This window comes from Tamandua tetradactyla, chromosome 12 (genome assembly GCF_023851605.1).
Source record: "Tamandua tetradactyla isolate mTamTet1 chromosome 12, mTamTet1.pri, whole genome shotgun sequence".
NCBI lineage: Eukaryota > Metazoa > Chordata > Mammalia > Pilosa > Myrmecophagidae > Tamandua > Tamandua tetradactyla.
Window position 1 is genome coordinate 40,184,344 of NC_135338.1, and position 18,858 is coordinate 40,203,201.

Below are 18,858 nucleotides of genomic sequence, written 5' to 3' on the forward strand. Positions count from 1 at the left end.
AGAAGGAACAAAAAACATTTCTATGAAATCTGATGCATTCAACCTATTGATGTCTTAAGTTCCTATGAAACTGTGATAGATTTATGTCTCACAAGGCTTGATTTTAAGGTTCCTCTTAATTGCTTCATCTGGCTTATTCTCAACTTCTGAAAAAATTAGTAAAAGAAAATAATGTCCACTGAAGAAAACAATAGCTATTGAAATAAGTAGGTAGCTAATACATAATACAGATAGCCTACATAATCTGTATTGGCCATAAGTGGTCCTTATTGCTTCTGATACAACAGAAAAGAGCATAGGATATGACAGCATTCCCTGTAGCGAGGAAGTTCCATATATGAATCTTCTTTTGGGTAGATGAGAGGAGCAAGGTGAAATGAGGGGAAAAGGTAACTCTGGCTTTCTCCAGGTTTGGGTACATAGTAGCAAGAAGCATGTTCTCATAGTTCTGCTTAGAATTAAAACAGTAACAAAAGCAAATGGAAGCTCCAAATGTGAAAAATGCTGGATCATATAGTATTACAATTATTTGATCTAGAATTTTAAAATAGAAAAGAAGTAAATAATGTAATCAATAACAAAACAATGCTTCATACAAGAGATGAACTATAAGGTGGCAAATAAACCTGATTTTGAAAAATGTTCAATCATATGAAAAAATTCAGAATACAAAGATGTGTATGTAGCATGATCTCAATTGGGATCTGTGTATCTGTGTGTATAGGAAAAAACTCTGGAAGGAATTTCACAAAAAATTGAAAAAAAAAGTTAGATGGAAAAATTATAGGTAAAATAGCCAAAGCCTATTGAAAAGAAGAGTTAAGTTGGAAGACTTACATTTCCCAATCTTAACATGTATTAATGAAACCACAGTAATCAAAACACCATTATAATGGCACAAAGACAGATATATAGACCAATGGAATAGAATTAAAAGCTCAAAAATCATACCTCACATTTATGACCAACTGATTTCTGACAAGTGGGAAAGAATACTCTCTTCAGTAAATGGTGCTGGGAAAACTAGATTTCCAAATGCAAAAGAATGAAGGTAGATTCCTACCTCACAACATGTACAAAATTAAAATAAAAATGAATCAAAGATCTAAATATAAGAACTAAAACTATAAAACTAGAAGAAAACACACAGAAGCATCTTCAGGACCTTGTGTTAGGGAATGGTTTCTTAGTCTTTACACCCGAAGTACAAGCAATAAAAGAAAAAATAGATAAATAGGACCTCATCAAAATTAAATACTTCTGTTCCTCAAAGAAGTTCATCATGAAAGCAAAACCATAATCTATACAACAGATAATACTTGGAAACCACATATCCAATAAGAGTTTAATTACCAGAATATATAAATAAATCCTACAACTAAACAACAACAACAAAAAAAGACAAACAACCAATCAAAAAATGGGCAAAACACTCAAATAAACTTTTCTCCAAAGAAGATGTATGAATGGATAAAAAGCACATGAAAAGATGCTAAATATCACTACACATTAGAGTGATGCAAATCAAAACCACAAGGAGATATCATTCATACGCACTAAAATGGCTACTAATTAAAAAAATAAAGCAGTAAATTACAAGTATTGGAGAAAATATTCATTGTTGGTGATAATGTAAAATGGTATAATCACTACGGAAGACACTTAGGCAATTCCTTAGAAATTTAAGTACTGAATTACCATTTCACCCACCAATTCCACTTCTAGTATATACCAAAAAAAAAATTAAAAGGAGAATCTCAGACGTATATTTGCACACCAACATCCACAGAGGCATTACTCACAATTGTCAGAAGATGGAAATAAACCAAGTCCATCAACAGATACACACATAATCAAAATGTGGTATAGACACAATGGAATATTATTCAGCCATAAAAAGGAATGAAGTTCTGATACACGTAACAACATGATCTCTGAAGACATCATACTGAATGAAATTAGTCAGACACAAAGGACAATCATGTACAATTCACTGATATCAAATAATGAGAAAAAGCAAACTCTTGAAAGTCAAAATCTAGAATATAGTTTACTAGAAGACAGAGTAGGGATAGGAAATGAGGAGTTAATGCTTCAATTATTCAGAATTTCTATTTGGGATGATGGAAAAGTTTTGGTAATGGATAGTAGAGATGGTAGCAGAACACTGTGAATATAATTAACAGCAGTGAATATCAGAATGTGGGTGAGTGGGAAATATTAGGTTGTATATATGTTACTAGAACACAAATTTTTAAAAAAATTCATAGGACTGAACAACACAGTGAACCCTAAGGTAAACTTTGGACTATATTTAATAGTACAATTATAAAAATGTGCTCTCATCAATTTATGTGGTAACAAATATACAACATAATGCAAGGTGTCAATAATAGGGTGGTATATGGGAACCATGCATTTTGCACATGACTTTTCTGTAAACCCACAACTCTCTAATAAAAGATTAAATTAAATCTTAAAAAGAAAGGAAAAAAATTAAAAGAAAATATTACAGGTAAGTTTTTAAATCATCTTAACTAGTGTCCTGCATTTTCCACAATAAATACGTCTTGTTTTATAATTTTTTAAGTATTCCCTTTTAAAGAGCAATATATCTGTATTTAGAATTTCTCCTTTTATTATATATTTAAAATGAATACTATCAGTAAAATAAAATTATTCTTTCACAAATGTTTAAAAAGCAATATCTTTATGTTTACATCAAACTTAGAAAAACAATCTTAAAACATTTCTATCATTTTCTTTACACCATTTTTCTTGTTGCTTATAAATAAATCTGAATAAAACAGTATATATGTTTTTGATAAAACTGTCATACTTCAAAAATATAAGTTGTAAGATAATATATACACTTCAAGCAGAATAATTTGAAAAATAATGTTTCCTTAATTTTAAGCACTAACTATCTCTAAAATGTGTAAACATGTCCAAAATTAAAATGAACTTTCTTGTAATATTTATACTGCAAAATCACTTCAAAACTTCTAAAGACAGTATCATTAATAAATTCATGACTAAGCAATATTTTTAAAAAACTAGATGCAAAGACATTTATAGCATTCACTATGTAAACTTTGAATGTTTTGCTGAGCAAAAATGATCTACTTATCCACTAATTCTCTGCTTTAAATTATGTTTCTGATAGAATACACAGCATTATGATTTCCCAGGTAAGTGGCAGGAGAATCAAAAGATTAGTAACATGAGATCCTTTTGGAGCAAAAGAAGAAATCCAAAATATTTTCCTCTAAAATTTTAAGTGAAAGGAATCAATTTTAATGATACTAGAGATGGCAGAAAATTCTTTCTGTAACATTTAATAACAGCTTTTTCTCTGGCAAGAACCTCATTATAAAGTCTTAAATGCATAAATAAACATTCTTTTAGATTGCACTTATTCTTTTCATCACATAAAATTGAAAAACTAACATTTGACAAAGCAAAACCAGATGTTACAAAAAAATGCATTTCATTACCACTTATCACCACTGAATACATGAGGAGAATATGCTCATGTTAGTTATTCCTAAATATATACTCGTACCAACAATCTTCTGCCACTGATTAAAGCTGCTGGTGCTAGTGCTTTATATGAATTTTGATGCAGTTGTAACCTTTCTTAGTTTATCAAGTCATAAAAGTTGGCCCATGACAGGAAACAAAGACCTAAAACAAAAGATGCAGTCAAAATAATAGTATAAGAAATTAAAAAACAAAAGACAAAGGGTGTATATAAGTGGCCTAAATAGCCTCACATAATTATGTTCGGTGTTGGAGGAAGTTTAAGAATACTACTCTGTTAAGCAAATAAGAAAAGCTTCTCTTTTAACTATTAGCAGAGTCACATTATAAACCATCTTCATTCATAAGTCCCCATTTATTAAGCTCATTGCATTACTTAAATAATAATCTTAGGACTACAAGTCAGTAGTGTTTCCTCCACTGAAAATATGTTTTTTGTCTTCTTATCTTGTTTTCAATTCCTTCAGTTTGGCCAACTTTTGATATGTGTGTGTGTGTGTGTTTGTGTGTGTGTATATACGTCCTAGTTTGCAAGCTGCTGGAATGTGATAGTCCAGAAACAGAATGACTTTTAAAAAGGGGAATTTATTAAATTGCAAGTTTACAGTTCTATGGCTGTAAAAATGTCGAAATTAAAGCAAGGCTATAGAAATGTCCAATCTAAGGCATCCAGGAAAAGATACCTTGGTTTAAGAAGGTCGATGATATTCAGGGTTTCTTTTTCAACTGGAAAAGCACATGGCAAACATGGTGACATTCTGCTAGCTTTGTCTCTAGGCCTCTTTTTTAGTGATGCTCCCCTGGAAGCTTATTCCTTCTTCATTTCCGAAGGTCTCTGGTTGCATGGGCTCTCACGGTTCTCGTGGCTGTGTTGCTCTAAAGGTTTTTCCAAAATTGTTCCCTCTTAAAGCGCTCCAGTAAGCAACCCCACCTTCAATGGGTTAAGACACACCTCCATGGAAATCATCTATCAAAACTTACCACACACACTTGGACAGGTCACATCTCTGTGGAGATAATCTAATCAACTTCCCAACCTACAGCACTGAATAGAGATTTAAAAGAAATGGTTGCCTCCACAAGATGGATCAGGATAAAAACATGGTTTTTCTAGAGCACATAATCCTTTCAAATAAAGACAACATATATATACTTGATATATATATATATTTGTGTGTGTGTGATATATTTTTATCACTATACATATGTGTGTGTGTTTGTATATATACGTATATTTATTTGTAAATTATCTACTATGTGACAGTCCTGGAACTGGTCTGGGGATGGAAAAATCATCAGATTGTATTTCCTGTCCTAAAATAGAAAATTTAACTATAAACCTGCCCACCTGTTTGGTATACTTAGCACACAAGTGCCTTTAAGTATCATTTTCTTATAAAACTGCAAGCTCTTTAAACATGGGAGTCTCCTTTGTAGACCATCTGTCTCAAATAATTTAACATAGTCTAGCTCTGAACTTCCAATTAGAGTATTTCTAGCATAATTTCTTAATTCCAGTTCCCTGGCCCTTAACTATCTAATATGTTATTAGATAGACCACAGGCAGTCAAGCAACACTCAAACAGCATATGTTTGGAAACATAACAACAAAATAGTGACAGCTAGTATTAGTTGATAGTTTATTAGGTGTCAAATAATGTGTGCTTTACATACATTATCACATTTAATCCTATAATAGAGGTATACCTGTTTTATAGATGATAAAACTGAGGCTTTGAGTTTTAAGAAAATTGCCCTAATCTACACAGCTGGAAAAGAATTCAAATTCACAGTCGTGTCTTTAACCACTAATGCTATAACACCTCTTAAAATGAAAGGCCCTATCTGTAAATAGCCCAAACCAACAAAATTTTGATTAATAACTAAATTTACTAAAGAACTGACAACATAAACAACTACATAAATCAAAAGTGCATAGCAATTATGTTTTCAATACATCAATATGAAACAAAAGCATGCATGTAAACTGCATACAACTACATGTGTGTGTAACTCTTTAAAATTATTCACCATTTTAAACTCCAGGGACCATCTTTTCTCTGTATTAGCACCCTCTGATAAGACCTGACTACATAGCTTTAAAAGCGAAAAGAATTTTGATACCACTATGTACTCACTGATTACAGACTTGTATCTTCTCTATATCCTCCCTTCAGAATGTCAAACACAAAGAAGGTGCTCAACACATGGTAATGGGAGAAAATCATTAACTCTTGAAACTTTGGTCTAAGTCTGAATGCTCCATTATCATACATCTATATATTTGGAACATGACAAATATTATCAGTGAAAAAACATTTATTTTAAGCTAAGATAAACTTTAAAATTTCTAACGTACCAAATTTTTCAGCACTATTTAAGTGCAAATGAGGAACTATAAAACATGTTAACATAATCTTCTGACTAAAATTTTAATTATGGAAAAGTTGGGAAAATTCACATTATCTCCACAGTAATTACACTTTGGCAACAGGTACAATGCACATGTGTGAACTATAAATACAATCAAAATAAAGCACGACATAAGAACTAAGTTATAGCTGTCGTCAGGTCTGTGAGCCTAAATTTAGCAATAGAAGCACATTTAATCCTAAACTCCAAACTAATTTATATTTTAGTGTCATGGTTTCAACAATTACTAAAAAGATAGGGAAAAGGCATATACATATTTATAAATCTGACCAAAAAACAAAAGGAGGGGGTGGGCCACAGTGGCTCAGCAGGCAGAGTTCTTGACTGCCATGCCGGAGACCCGGGTTCGATTCCCAGTGCCTACCCATGCAAAAAAAAAAAAGGAGGAAAAAGTGAGCAAGGAATTAAGAAAGTTTCTTTTGGAGGTTTATGAAGACTTTTCTGATGTTCACACTGAGGGATCTCTCCATCCACATTTTAGTAACCTTTTCAAATATAGGATTCATTTGGCCAGTGTCTATACTACCTTTTCCTATTTTATACTGTATTGGTCTTTTCTTACATTTTATTCCTATCATACTCCATTGCAAATCCTTTTAGGAAGTTGGTAGAAAAAGAAACGAAAGTAAATGTAAATATTCTGTCTTCTATTGTTAGTTTACTTTTTGCCACAAGAGACCTTCCAACGTAAAGACTCTCTAAAAATCACTAGAATTCTACCCAATACCTGATATACAGCAGTCATCCAAAATAAAGTGACACATCTAATGATAAGTAGTTAGCCCACTGGGATTGTACAAAGGTTACCAAGCTTTATAAGGTTCAATCTTTGAAACTATAAAAATAGGGATAAGAGTATCAATTTCATAAAATTGCTGCAATTAAGTTATAGAGCCTAGCACATACTGAGCACTTAACAACTATTAGATATTTTATTTTGAGGTCGATTTTCTCATAGATTAAAATGAATCAACACAACCAAACAAAGAATTTTGAGAATAAATGAGTAGACATGTCTATCTGTTGACATAAAATATTCCTGACAGAAAAGGTCTTCAGTATCCACAGTTTCTTTCTTTTTTACCTTACTTCTAAACTCCTATGTTAAGATAAACAAGAAATTTAAAATAAAATATATTAAAAGGAGACTTTTGGTTGAAAGGATAAAAATTAAGCATTTTCACAAATTTCTACCATGTCTTTTGGCACCAACACAACATTACTACGAAAGACTATAATCATTTATTAGTACATAAACTATGCTCTACAAGAAATACTAGAAGAAATTCGAGTCTATTAATTCAGACTTTTATATTTTTACCTTTTCTTCTAGCTGTTCCTTCAAACATTGATATTTTAGCTTCAGTTTCTTGTTCTCATCCTCATTCTGGCCTAATTCTTCTGTCAGCCTGTCACACTGCAATTTCAATTTCTCCAGTTGCCAACAATGGACTTTAGCCATATTCTTATCTTCTAAGCTTTCTGCCTGAGAAAAAGAGAAGAGGAAAAAAGAGAAAGTCCATTGGCTACATTCAAACTATATGGTAAACAAATTAAATGTTCTAGCAGTGGGCAAACACTTGAAAATTTTGGTTCTCCCTAAATATTTATACAGTAACATTAAGCAAATATACACAAAAGAAATGTTCTTTGCATCTATTCAATCATTTAACACACTGAGTGAGCATCTACTAAGTAACAGGTACTTTATTATGTGCTGAAGTTAACAGATATGAACAATAAATGAGACAGATGCAACAATCAACATCTACAACAATGAAGGAAAAATGTGTTGGTATAAACCTCACTGAGAAGATAGTCATAAAGAAGCATTCCAAAAGGGAAATACTATGAGATGGTATTGCTGACTGAAATTCCTCATTTTATAATGCTCATTATGGATGAGAAAATCCCTCGTCCATAAAAGAAGCATGCCTGTTTTACCTACATTCTGGTTGTTGCAGAAGAGTTGTAAACTTTCTGTACAAAATAATTATTAATACTACCCTTGTAGAACTAAAAAGGTTAATGAGTTTTTAGCAGCCAAGAAACTACATACAACTTAATATGAAAAAGTTTACCAGCAATTATTTCAGCGCCAATAAATATGTAGTAAAGTATATTTCAACCTTTGTACTATAACCAAAGTCAGCTTACAAAAAAAAATTAATATTTTCACTCTATGGGATTCAATAAATATTTTCCAGGAATGTTAATTTACATAATTTCAAAATATCAACAACATGAACATCCCCTATGTGTCAGGCACTGTTCTAAGATCTTTCCTATACAGGTTTTCCTCATTTCATCCATTCAACAACCTGAAGAGATAGGTACTATCACTCTCTTTCCCTTTGAAGATGAAGTAAAGAAAAGTTAATAATTTCCTGAAAGGCCTATACTGGTTGAGGGAAGAGGCAGGAATTTAACCCAGGAAATCTGGCTTAAAGGTCCATGCTTTCCAGTACTCCACTACACATGGTTCCAAAAAGGTATATATATCATAAGGTTTTATGGACTAGCTGAGTACAACTTGCAATGCTAGATTGGCCACAAGTACAGTTATTCAGTGTATAAGTAACCATTTATAACGTGTTTAAGATAAATGTTTTAATTCCTAAAATGCACCTGTAAGTTTATTTTATTTTTATGTTTATTACCTAGGTTTAATTGGATATGTAGGAACGTAGTCTTAGGAAGCAATTTTCTCAAATGAAGCTCTGTGAATTTAAAAAAAAATCTTCATTTTATTCCCCCCACAAATGTCACAGAAGACTTGATGCCACTTTGAATTAAAAAAGGAATTGATATTTTATGAGCAATCCTATATTCACAACAAAATAAATTTATAAAATAAAGTGTTTCATCAGGAAACCTGAACAATTACAATCTTAAGTTTCAATAAAAAAAAGCATGGGTATAAAAAATGTTTCCACCTGCAGTCAGTGGTGTGCTAAAGCCAGTTCATTACAGGCTCACAAGAGTCAATTGTGTCATCTCTTCCCAATTCTGTCCCAGTTCAGTGATGTCTCCGATATATTTATAATCAGTCAACATGGTTTTATTTATACTACTGAAAGTGGCAAGTGCTACCTATCAGGATCTACACACATAAAGACACACACACACACACACACACACAGAGAAGAGCCAGTCATTAAACATTTAACAACATATCAATGCCTAATTTTGAGTTAGAACTTAATTGTTGGGGTTTTTATTACTAAATAAACATTTAAGGGTTTACGAAGTGATGCCATGCTCACAACAACACCATAATACAGAAAAACATTACTAGTCTTATTTTATTGATGAGATACAAAAAAGCTTAACTTATAAGATCACATGACCAGCAAGGGCAAAAGGACAGAATTCCAATCCAGTATCTCTAGATTTGAAATAAAGTCTCTATCCAAATGATTTTGTTTAAAACCTGAAGAGGTGATAAACAACCCAGTATCCTGCAAATATTAATGGCAGCTACAGAATTTCACTAAAACATTTTTAAAATTTTAATTTAAAAACAAGGATGCAAAGAAAAATACTAGATGGGGAAAAGTATAATTAATCTTTCCAGAGAAAAAAATATGGGTAATTTCTCCAAACTTTTCAGACTCAGAAAAAGTGATAAATTAAGGTGAGGCTGAAAGACACATATATATAGCATTTATAAAGCTACTGGTCCAAAGCCCTATTGTGTATAATTCTGTACACTAATCTGTGGAGACCATTGTAATCAACTCCTTTCAATCAATACAAACAACTAACAGCTGTAGGATTATATTAAAATAGCACGAGGTTGGGGGCTGTTCCTTATTGGTAACTCATCTGGTTTAAAATGAAACTGCAGGGCTCTTGCAATCTCTGGTTCTCCTTTTAGCACCTGGGCACTTTTTTGCCACAGTAGAGTAATTGCATCACCCTTCCCAGATCTCATCCTTCCAAATTACTATTAAAAAATAAACTCTAAAGCTGTCATTCAGACACTCCATAAAGTACTAGAAAATTATAATTCTAATTTATACACAGGTATTAGTTAGGGTTCTCTAGAGAAACAGAATCAACAGGGAACACTCGCAAATATAAAATTTATAAAAGTGTCTCACGTGACCGTGGGATTGCAGAGTCCAAAACCCGTGGGGCAGGCTGTGAAGCCAAAGATTCTCATGGAGGGTCTGGATGAACTCCATAGGAGAGGCTCACCAGCTGAAACAGGAAGAGCCTGTTTCTTCTGAATCCTCCTTAAAAGGCTTCCAATGACCAGATTAAGCATTACTCATTGCAGAAGACACTCCCCTTTGGCTGATTACAAATGTAATCAGCTTCGGATGTAGCTGACATGCTCATGATTTAACTCTATGAAATGTCCTCATCGCAACAGACAGGGCAACACTTACCCAACCAGACAAACAGGTACCACCACTTTGCCAAGTTGATACATGAACCTAACCATGACAGTCCACCCCTTGTCAACTTGACAGCTATACATACAACCTTAAACCATATTAATTTCTAAATAAAAAACAATAAAATGCACGTTTTTTCTTTCACCTAACAATACTCAATGGTCCTTCATATAACTGGAAACACATTAAATCTCTCCAGAACAGGGTGCAAATCCTTGGGTAATATTCATTCTTAAACTTGATATCTTACAACTGAAATAGTATAACATGAACAAAACAGCATTACAGTCCTCATTTCTGTAAATGATCATGTGGTCGAAGTCCATATTTATCACTACCTTCTTCCACTACTCATTCCATGTTCCCTTTACCCTCAGCAAGCAGTTCAGCTGGCTGTGGTTCTTTGCCTGGTGGGGTGACCCAAACCTTCATTCCTGAAGTTTCAGAGCCATTGGTAGTCCTGCCTGGATTGGGTTGCTGAAGTTTTCCATTGATTTGAACCACAGGGCATGATAGTACTAAAAGACGCCCTAAGGAATCTCCTATATTCCAAGAAAACTCTTCTTTACCCCCATTATGTAGTTGCAGATCTACTTCCCCCTGATAGTCAGGGTCAATCACCCCAAACAATAGTGTAATCCCCTTCTTGGATTGTTATCCAGTGGCATAAGTAGCTCAAAATGACCAGGTGGCAATCTTAACTTCTGGTTCAATGGAATCATTGTTGTTTCTCCTGGAGGAAGCACTCCCCGTTTTGGAATTAAAACCTGTAGACCAGCAGAGCTCAGGGTCGCAGGGACAGGAAGCAAAAATTTTCCTAGTGGATCACTAGGGGTAATGGTGAGTGGTACCACTCCCATTTCCACCGCTTGGTTCCTGGACCCATGGATCCTAGCTATGAGATAAACCGCACCATACAGCGAACGCTGATTCAGAGCATATACAGCTTCCTGGAGAACATAACCCCGGTCTTTCAACGTATTGCCACCTAGTTAGCACCGTAATTGAGTTTTCAAAACGCCATTCCACCTTTCTATTAATCCAGCTGCTTCTGGATTATGGGGAACATGGTAAAACCAGAAAATTCCATGAGCACGTGCCCATTCCTGCACTTCATTTGCTGTGAAGTGTGTTCCTTGATCAGAAGTAATGGTATGTGGAATACTATGAAAATGGATAAGGCATTCTGTAAGCCGACAGATGGTAGTTTTGGCAGAAGCATTGCGTGCAGGAAAAGCAAACACATATCCAGGATATGTATCTATTCCAATTAGAACAAATCACTGCCACTTCCATGAAGGGAGTGGTCCAATGTAATCAACCTGTCACCATGGAGCTGGCTGGTCACCTTGGGGAATGGTGCCATATAGGGGTCTGAGTGTGGGTCTCTGATTGGGCATTCAGCAGTGGCTGTAGCCAAGACAGCCTTGGTGAGTGGAAGTCCATGTTGCTGAGTACATGCATAACCTCAATCCCTACCACCATGACCACTTTTTTCATGAGCCCATTAGGCAATGACAGGAGTTGCTGGGGAAAGAGGCTGACTGGTATCCACAGAACGGGTCATCTTATTCATTTGATTATTAAAATCTTCCTCTGCTGAAGTCACCCTCTGGTGCGCATTCACATGGGATGCAAATATTCATGTTTTTAGCCCACAAAGAAAGTTCTATCCACATACTTCTTCCCCAGACCTACTTGTCACCAATTTTCCAATTATGGTATTTCCAAGTCCCTGACCATTCAGTCAAACCATTAGCAACAGCCCATGAGTCAGTATACAAATGCACCTCTGACCAGTTTTATTTCCAAGCAAAATGAGCAACCAGGTGCACTGCTTGAAGATCTGCCCTCTGGGACGATTTCCCCTCACTACTGTTCTTCAAGGACACCCCAGAAAGGGGTTGTAATTCTGCAGCTGTCCACTTTTGGGTGGTACCTGCATATCATGCAGAACCATCCGTAAACCAGGCCCGAGTTTTCTCTTTCTCAGTCAATTCACTGTAAGGAACTCCCAAAGAGGCCATAGCTCTGATCTGGTAAAGAGAAGGTAACATGGCAGCAGTGGAGCCCATGGGCATTTGGGCCACTTCTTCATGTAACTTACTTGTGCCTTCAGGACCTGCTCTGGCCCTGTATCATATATACCATTTCCATTTTACAATAGAATGCTGCTGTGCACACCCAACTTTATGGCTTGGTGAGTCAGACAACACCCAACTCATGCTAGGCAACTCGGGTCTCATGGTAACTTGGTAGACCACGGTTAAGTGTTCAGTCTCTACTAAGGTCCAGTAGCAGGCCAAAAGTTGTTTCTCAAAAGGAGAGTAGTTATCTGCAGCAGATGGTAAGGCTTTGCTCCAAAATCCTCAGGGTCTGCATTGTGATTTTCCTATAGGGGCCTACCAAAGGCTCCAGTCAGCATCTCTACTTGCCACTGACACTTCCAACATCATTGGATCTGCTGGATCATACAGCCAAGTGGCAGAGTACCTTGTACAGCAGTTTGGATTTGTTGCAGAGCCTCCTCCTGTTCAGGTCCCTACTCAAAATTAGCAGCTTTTCTGGTCACTCGATAAACGGACCAGAGCAGCACAACTAAACGAGGAATATGTTGTCAACGAAATTCAAAGAAACCAACTAGGTGTTGTGCCTCTTTTTTCGTCATAGGAGGGGCCAGATGAAGCAACTTCTCCTTCATCTTAGAAGGGATATCTTGACATGCCCCACATCACTGGACACCTAGAAATTTCACTGAGGTGGAAGGCCCCTGTATTTTTGTTGGATTTACCTCCCATCCTTTGACACGCAAATGCCTTACCAGTAAGTCTAGAGTAGTTGCTACTTCTTGTTCACTAGGTCCAACCAACATGATATCATCAATATAATGTACCAGTGTGATGTCTTGTGGGAGGAAGATATGATCAAGGTCCCTGTGGGCTAGATTATGACATAGGGCTGAAGAGTTGATATGCCCCTGAGGTAGGGCAGGGAAAGTATATTGCTAACCTTGCCAGCTGAAAGCAAAGTGTTTCTGGTGGTCCTTACTAATAGCTATTGAGAAAAAAGCATTTGCCAGATCAATAGCTCCATACCAGGTACCAGGGGATGTACTGATTTGCTCAAGCAATGATACCACATCTGGAACAGCAGCTGCAATTGGAGTTACCACCTGGTCGAACTTACGATAATCCACTGTCATCCTCCAAGATCCATCTGTTTTCTGCACAGGCCATATAGGAGAGTTGAGTGGGGATGTGGTGGGAATCACCACCCCTGCATCCTTCAAGTCCTTAAGAGTGGCAGTAATCTCTGCAATCCCTCCAGGAATCCGGTATTGCTTCTGACTTATTATTTTGCTCGGTAGGGGCAGTTCTAGTGGCTTCCACTTGGCCTTTCCCACCATAACAGTCCTCACTGCACGAGCTGGAGTGCCAATGTGGGGATTCTGCCAGTTGCTCAGTATATCTATACCAATTGTACATTCTGGAGCTCGGAAAATAACTACAGAATGGGTCCGGGGGCCCACTGGACCCACTGTGAGACGGACCTAAGCTAAAACTCCACTGATCACCTGCCTCTATAAGCCCCCACTCTGACTGGTGGACCAGGTGATGTTTGGGTCCCCTGGAATTAATGTCACTTCTGAACAGGTCTAATAATCCCCCAAATATCTGATCATTTCCTTTTCCCCAATGCACAGTTACCCTAGTAAAATGCAGTCGGTCTCCTTGGGAAAGGCTTGGAGGAAGATTAACAGTATAAATTTGTGGCAGTGTAACAGGGTTCTCCTCCAAAGGGACCTGGCCTCCCGTTCATTCAAGGGGCTCTGGGTCTGTAAACTGTTTCAAGTCTGGAAATTGATTAAGGGGCCATGACTCTGTGTTTTTGAAACTCAATTTAGACTTCTGTTCACTTGGCATAGAACTCTTTTGTTTATACAGCTCGAACAAGAATTTAGTAGACTGCCCTTCTATTGTATTTCTAGGTACCCCATGATTTACTATCCAGTGCCACAAATCTCTGCGAGTCATATAATTTTGACGCCTGCTTTGAGTTTGCTGTCTGTTATAACAGCCACGTCTACCCTGTCTTTGGTGATTAAGTCTGCCACCTGGCTTCTTCCAACTTGGGATCCCATCTTCCCCATTGTGTTTAAGGATTCCAGCTCAGTGACAGCAGTTCCTACAGTAATATCTGACCTACAGAAACTGCAACTACAGAGCTCTTCAGGGATGATGGTGCTACTCTCACAAATTTATTTCTCACTGTTCTGGTAAAAGGTGCATCCTCTGGACATTCCTGGGGTGTAAGAGCATGTTTCACCTGATAAATCCACTCTAACATTCCAATCTCTCTAAGTCTCTGGATTCCCTCATCTACATTCACCAGGGCAGTTCTGGCATTTCAACTTCAAGTAATGTTGGCCACCTTTTGATCCATGTTTCAACCAATCATCCAAACAAACTGTTAATATTTTTCTAACCCCTTGAGCTATAACATTGAATGCAGAATCTCTGCTTAGTGGGCCCATATCATTAAATTCAGCCTGGTCCAGCCTTATATTCCTCCCACCATTATCCCACACCCTTAAGATCCATTGCCACACATATTCTCCTGATTTCTGTCTATATAAATTGGAAAACTCACACAGTTCTTTTGGAGTATAATGTACCTCCTCATGTTTGATACTTTGTATCTCACCCTTAGGGGCCTGTTGGGACTGTAGTCTAGTTATAGGTCTGGAAGAAATGAGGGGTGGTGGGTGTGGGTCATGAATTAGAAATATCTTCCAAGCCATTTGCTTCAGGGCCTTCATTTGCAGTTTCAGCTGGTGAAACAGGATTAATCAGTCTAGGGCTAATCCCTTCAGGAGGAGGTTGGGTGGCCAACTCCTCAAGGCAGGCTGGAGGTGGGACAGTTATATCCTCAGGGCAAACTATTACAGGGTTATCTAGAGAAGACTCAGCATGACCTAGGGTTTCAGCCTCACCCCCGACATCATTCTCAATCCATATGTCACCATCCCATTTTTCAGGGTCCCACTCCTTTCCAAGCAATGCCCTCACTCTAACAGCAGACACCATGCAACATTGAGATTTCAGTTTACATTGTAAAGTTGCTACTCTAACAATAGGATTCTGAGTCTGATTTTCAGAGATCTCAAGCTTACAGCTACAGGAAATAAGATTTTCCTTCAGGATAACCATAAAAATATCTACATCTGTCAGACAGCACTTCAGCTTCTTATTTGAAGCCTTAAGCCCATCCTTTTCACTCCTTAATGTAGCCAGTGTTAGTTGTCTAACAACAACCAGCCAACATCTCTATACCTCCTATTTCCACAAAACTCTGTAAAAGTGCCAAAACATTTTCCCCCAGAGCCTGGCTTCGTACAAGCAAAGCATTAGGAGAATCGAATAGTGATATTTTGACTACCTCTTTTGCCAACTCACTCCATGGATTGGGAGTGTCATTCTGACTATGGGAATCAGAGTCCTTACTGCTTTTGAGTCCAGTCAGAGTAGAAAACCGTTCATAAAAACCCATCTTTAAGATTCCATTTGGAAGCCAGGTGGCAGACTTAATCGCCAAAGACAGGGTAGACGTGGCTGTTATAATAGACAGCAAACTCAAAGCAGGCGTCAAAATTATATGACTCGCAGCAATTTGTGGCACTGGCTAGTAAATCATAGGGTACCTAGATTTGAGTCCAGTCAGAGTAGAAAACCATTCATAAAAACCCATTTTTAAGATTCCGTTTCTTAAGAACCACTCCTGGTACCAAGATGTATTAGTTAGGGTTCTCTAGAGAAACAGAATCAACAGGGAACACTCGCAAATATAAAATTTATAAAAGTGTCTCATGTGACCGCAGGAATGCAGAGTCTAAAATCCACAGGGCAGGCTGTGAAGCCAAAGATTCTGATGGAGGGTCTGGATGAACTCCACAGGAGAGGATCACCAGCCGAAACAGGAAGAGCCTGTCTCTTCTGAATCCTCCTTAAAAGGCTTCTAGTGATCAGATTAAGCATTACTCATTGCAGAAGACATTCCCCTTTGGCTGATTACAAATGTAATCAGCTGCGGATGTAGCTCACTCACATGCTCATGATTTAATTCTATGAAATGTTCTCATCGCAAGAGCCAGGCCAGCACTTATCCAACCAGAAAAACAGATACCATCACTTGGCCAAGTTGACACATGAACCTAACCATGACAACAGGTAATTTCTTAAAGCTTTATAGTCATTGTACTATATATATGAAATAATAGATATATATAAAGAAAGCATGAGGAAAATCAATTTTGCAACTTTACAGAGAGAAACCCAAACCAGAGAGATCACAGAGAAAGTCTGGAGAAAATCTTATTTCCAGCTGTTTATACATTTCATCCCAACATCCATTGAGTATTTTCCTATATTACAGAACATTATGCTAGATACCACAAGAGGATCCAAAGATGATTAATACCTGATACCTGTCTCTCTGGAGACTTATGAACACACAGTGAACTATATACAAGGCTGCCTAAATAAACTGCATTAGAAGTACCAACAAAGAGCTTTGGCACACATAGCATCAAGAGATTGGCTCTAAGTTCAGATGAGATGAAACACGATTCATAAAGGAGGTGAAAAATTAAAGTGGCCTTAAAGGATTAGATGGAAATTTTCCTCCTAGAAATTGAAGAAAACGAAAATCCAGATGGAGAACCAGCATATTTGGGGGAATGCCTGTATATCTGTATAAGGAATATTGGCAGCAAATAAGACAATAAATGTAGAAAATTAAGATGGAACCATATCGAGGAAGGCTGGGCAAGTATATTCCAAAGGCAATAAATAATTAAGGTTTCTTGGCAGAAAGCGATACACTCAGATCCATATTTTGGGAAAGGAAAGTGGAAATGAAGGCTGAAAGGCAAGGACTGAGAGTGGAAAGAGGCACTAGGAAGAACAAAGGAGGCTACTTAGAGGTATGTTTCAGTGCTTCAAATTCAAAAGGAGGTTGTAGTTTCAACAATACTCAAGAAAACCGTAAGCTCCTTGGTAAGAAGAACCATGTCTTATGGTCATGACCATTGTTGCTACCAAACCATTACATACCTGTCCTCATGCAAAAATTCTACCTTCCTTTGAAATTCACACAGTTCAAAACCAACTCCCCCTCTTTCTTGCTGGCAACAGCTGACCGAAAGTCATCCTCTTCTTTGAGGTTTTTGGCCTGTGGCCAATTAATGCCATTGCAAGAGTATCATAATTATCCAAACGTTAGTTAGCAAGCTAACCCCAAAGTTATTTGACGTGCTCACTTCACACCTAAGTTATCATGCTAAAAAATTGGGTTTGGCATTGTTTTCTCTATTCCTGCAACCATCTATATTTTGTTCTTGGCACATAACATCATTATTCATCTAATAACTCAAGTCATTACCTAGTCATTCTTGATTCCAACCCCTTTCCAGTATAGCAAAGCATTAAGAACAAACTCTATCTCTACCACCCCCCAGCTGTAGGACCTTGAGTAAGTTATTAATATCTTGTGCCTCAACTTCTTCATCAGGGAGAAAATAATATTAACCTTTAGGGATGATGTAAAGTTTTTATACCAGTGATTGGCACAAAATAAGTGCTCAAAAAATGTTTGCAACTATTATTGTTGCTGCAACCAATCTATCAACAAGTAATGTATATTTTAAGATCATCTCTTCTTTGCCATATCCCTTTTACTTTTGTTTATAGCCTCATCAACTCTAAAGATTATTATATCATATTTTAGCAATATTAAGATGTATATTTTTCACATTTCCCCATCTCTCACTTGGGATTTGTCTTAAACTGATAGTATAGGCAGTATTTTATTTTTTTTTCTTAGTAGTATACAATGATGCTTCTTATAATTGATAGTAGTTGATGCTTTTCAAGGAATTTGAAAAGTTAATTACAATTAACCTTTAAAATTTTAAAAATAAATAAATAAAAATAATTAAATAAATAAATAAAATAAAAAGAAATTTATCCACTCATTCAGTGATTCAACAAATATTTGCAATTCTAAAAACCATGCTGGGCACTGAGGACAGAGATGAAAACAAAACAGGTTCAAAACTCAGTCCTAATGGAACTTTAATCTTAATGAAAGAATAAAAAATAAATAGTATCAAGTCTATCTTATGAGATAAGTACTATGCAGAAAAAACAAAGCAGGAAAAAGGATAGATTTAATCATGCTCCTGTGATTGGTGGTATGAAATGATTCTCTTGCATAGTGATACTGTTACTATCATTGAACCTTAGAAACATTTTTCCCAGATGCAAACTCTCAATTAGGTATTCATCCAGACAACTACGGTTTGGAAAGGAAGAGTTAAACCTCAAAAAGCCTTGGATTTACACAGCCTATAAGGTGATCCACTTTCATTATTATACTAATAAGGACTGTGTTATAGCCTCCATGGCCTTGACAAATC

General features: G+C 36.5%; 1 protein-coding gene across 10 annotated transcripts in view; it reads right to left on the reverse strand.

Annotated features, from left to right (window-relative positions):
- Nucleotides 1-18,858, reverse strand: part of CEP128 (centrosomal protein 128) — a 667,241-nt gene that overhangs the window by 357,803 nt on the left and 290,580 nt on the right. For all 10 annotated transcript variants that reach the window (XR_013160385.1, XM_077123220.1, XM_077123226.1 and 7 more), the window contains one exon: nucleotides 7,298-7,462. Coding sequence is in view for 9 of the 10 variants with exons in the window: in XM_077123220.1 (XP_076979335.1) it covers nucleotides 7,298-7,462 (165 nt within the window). In the remaining variant the exon portion in view is untranslated. The remainder of the gene's footprint in view (nucleotides 1-7,297; nucleotides 7,463-18,858) is intronic.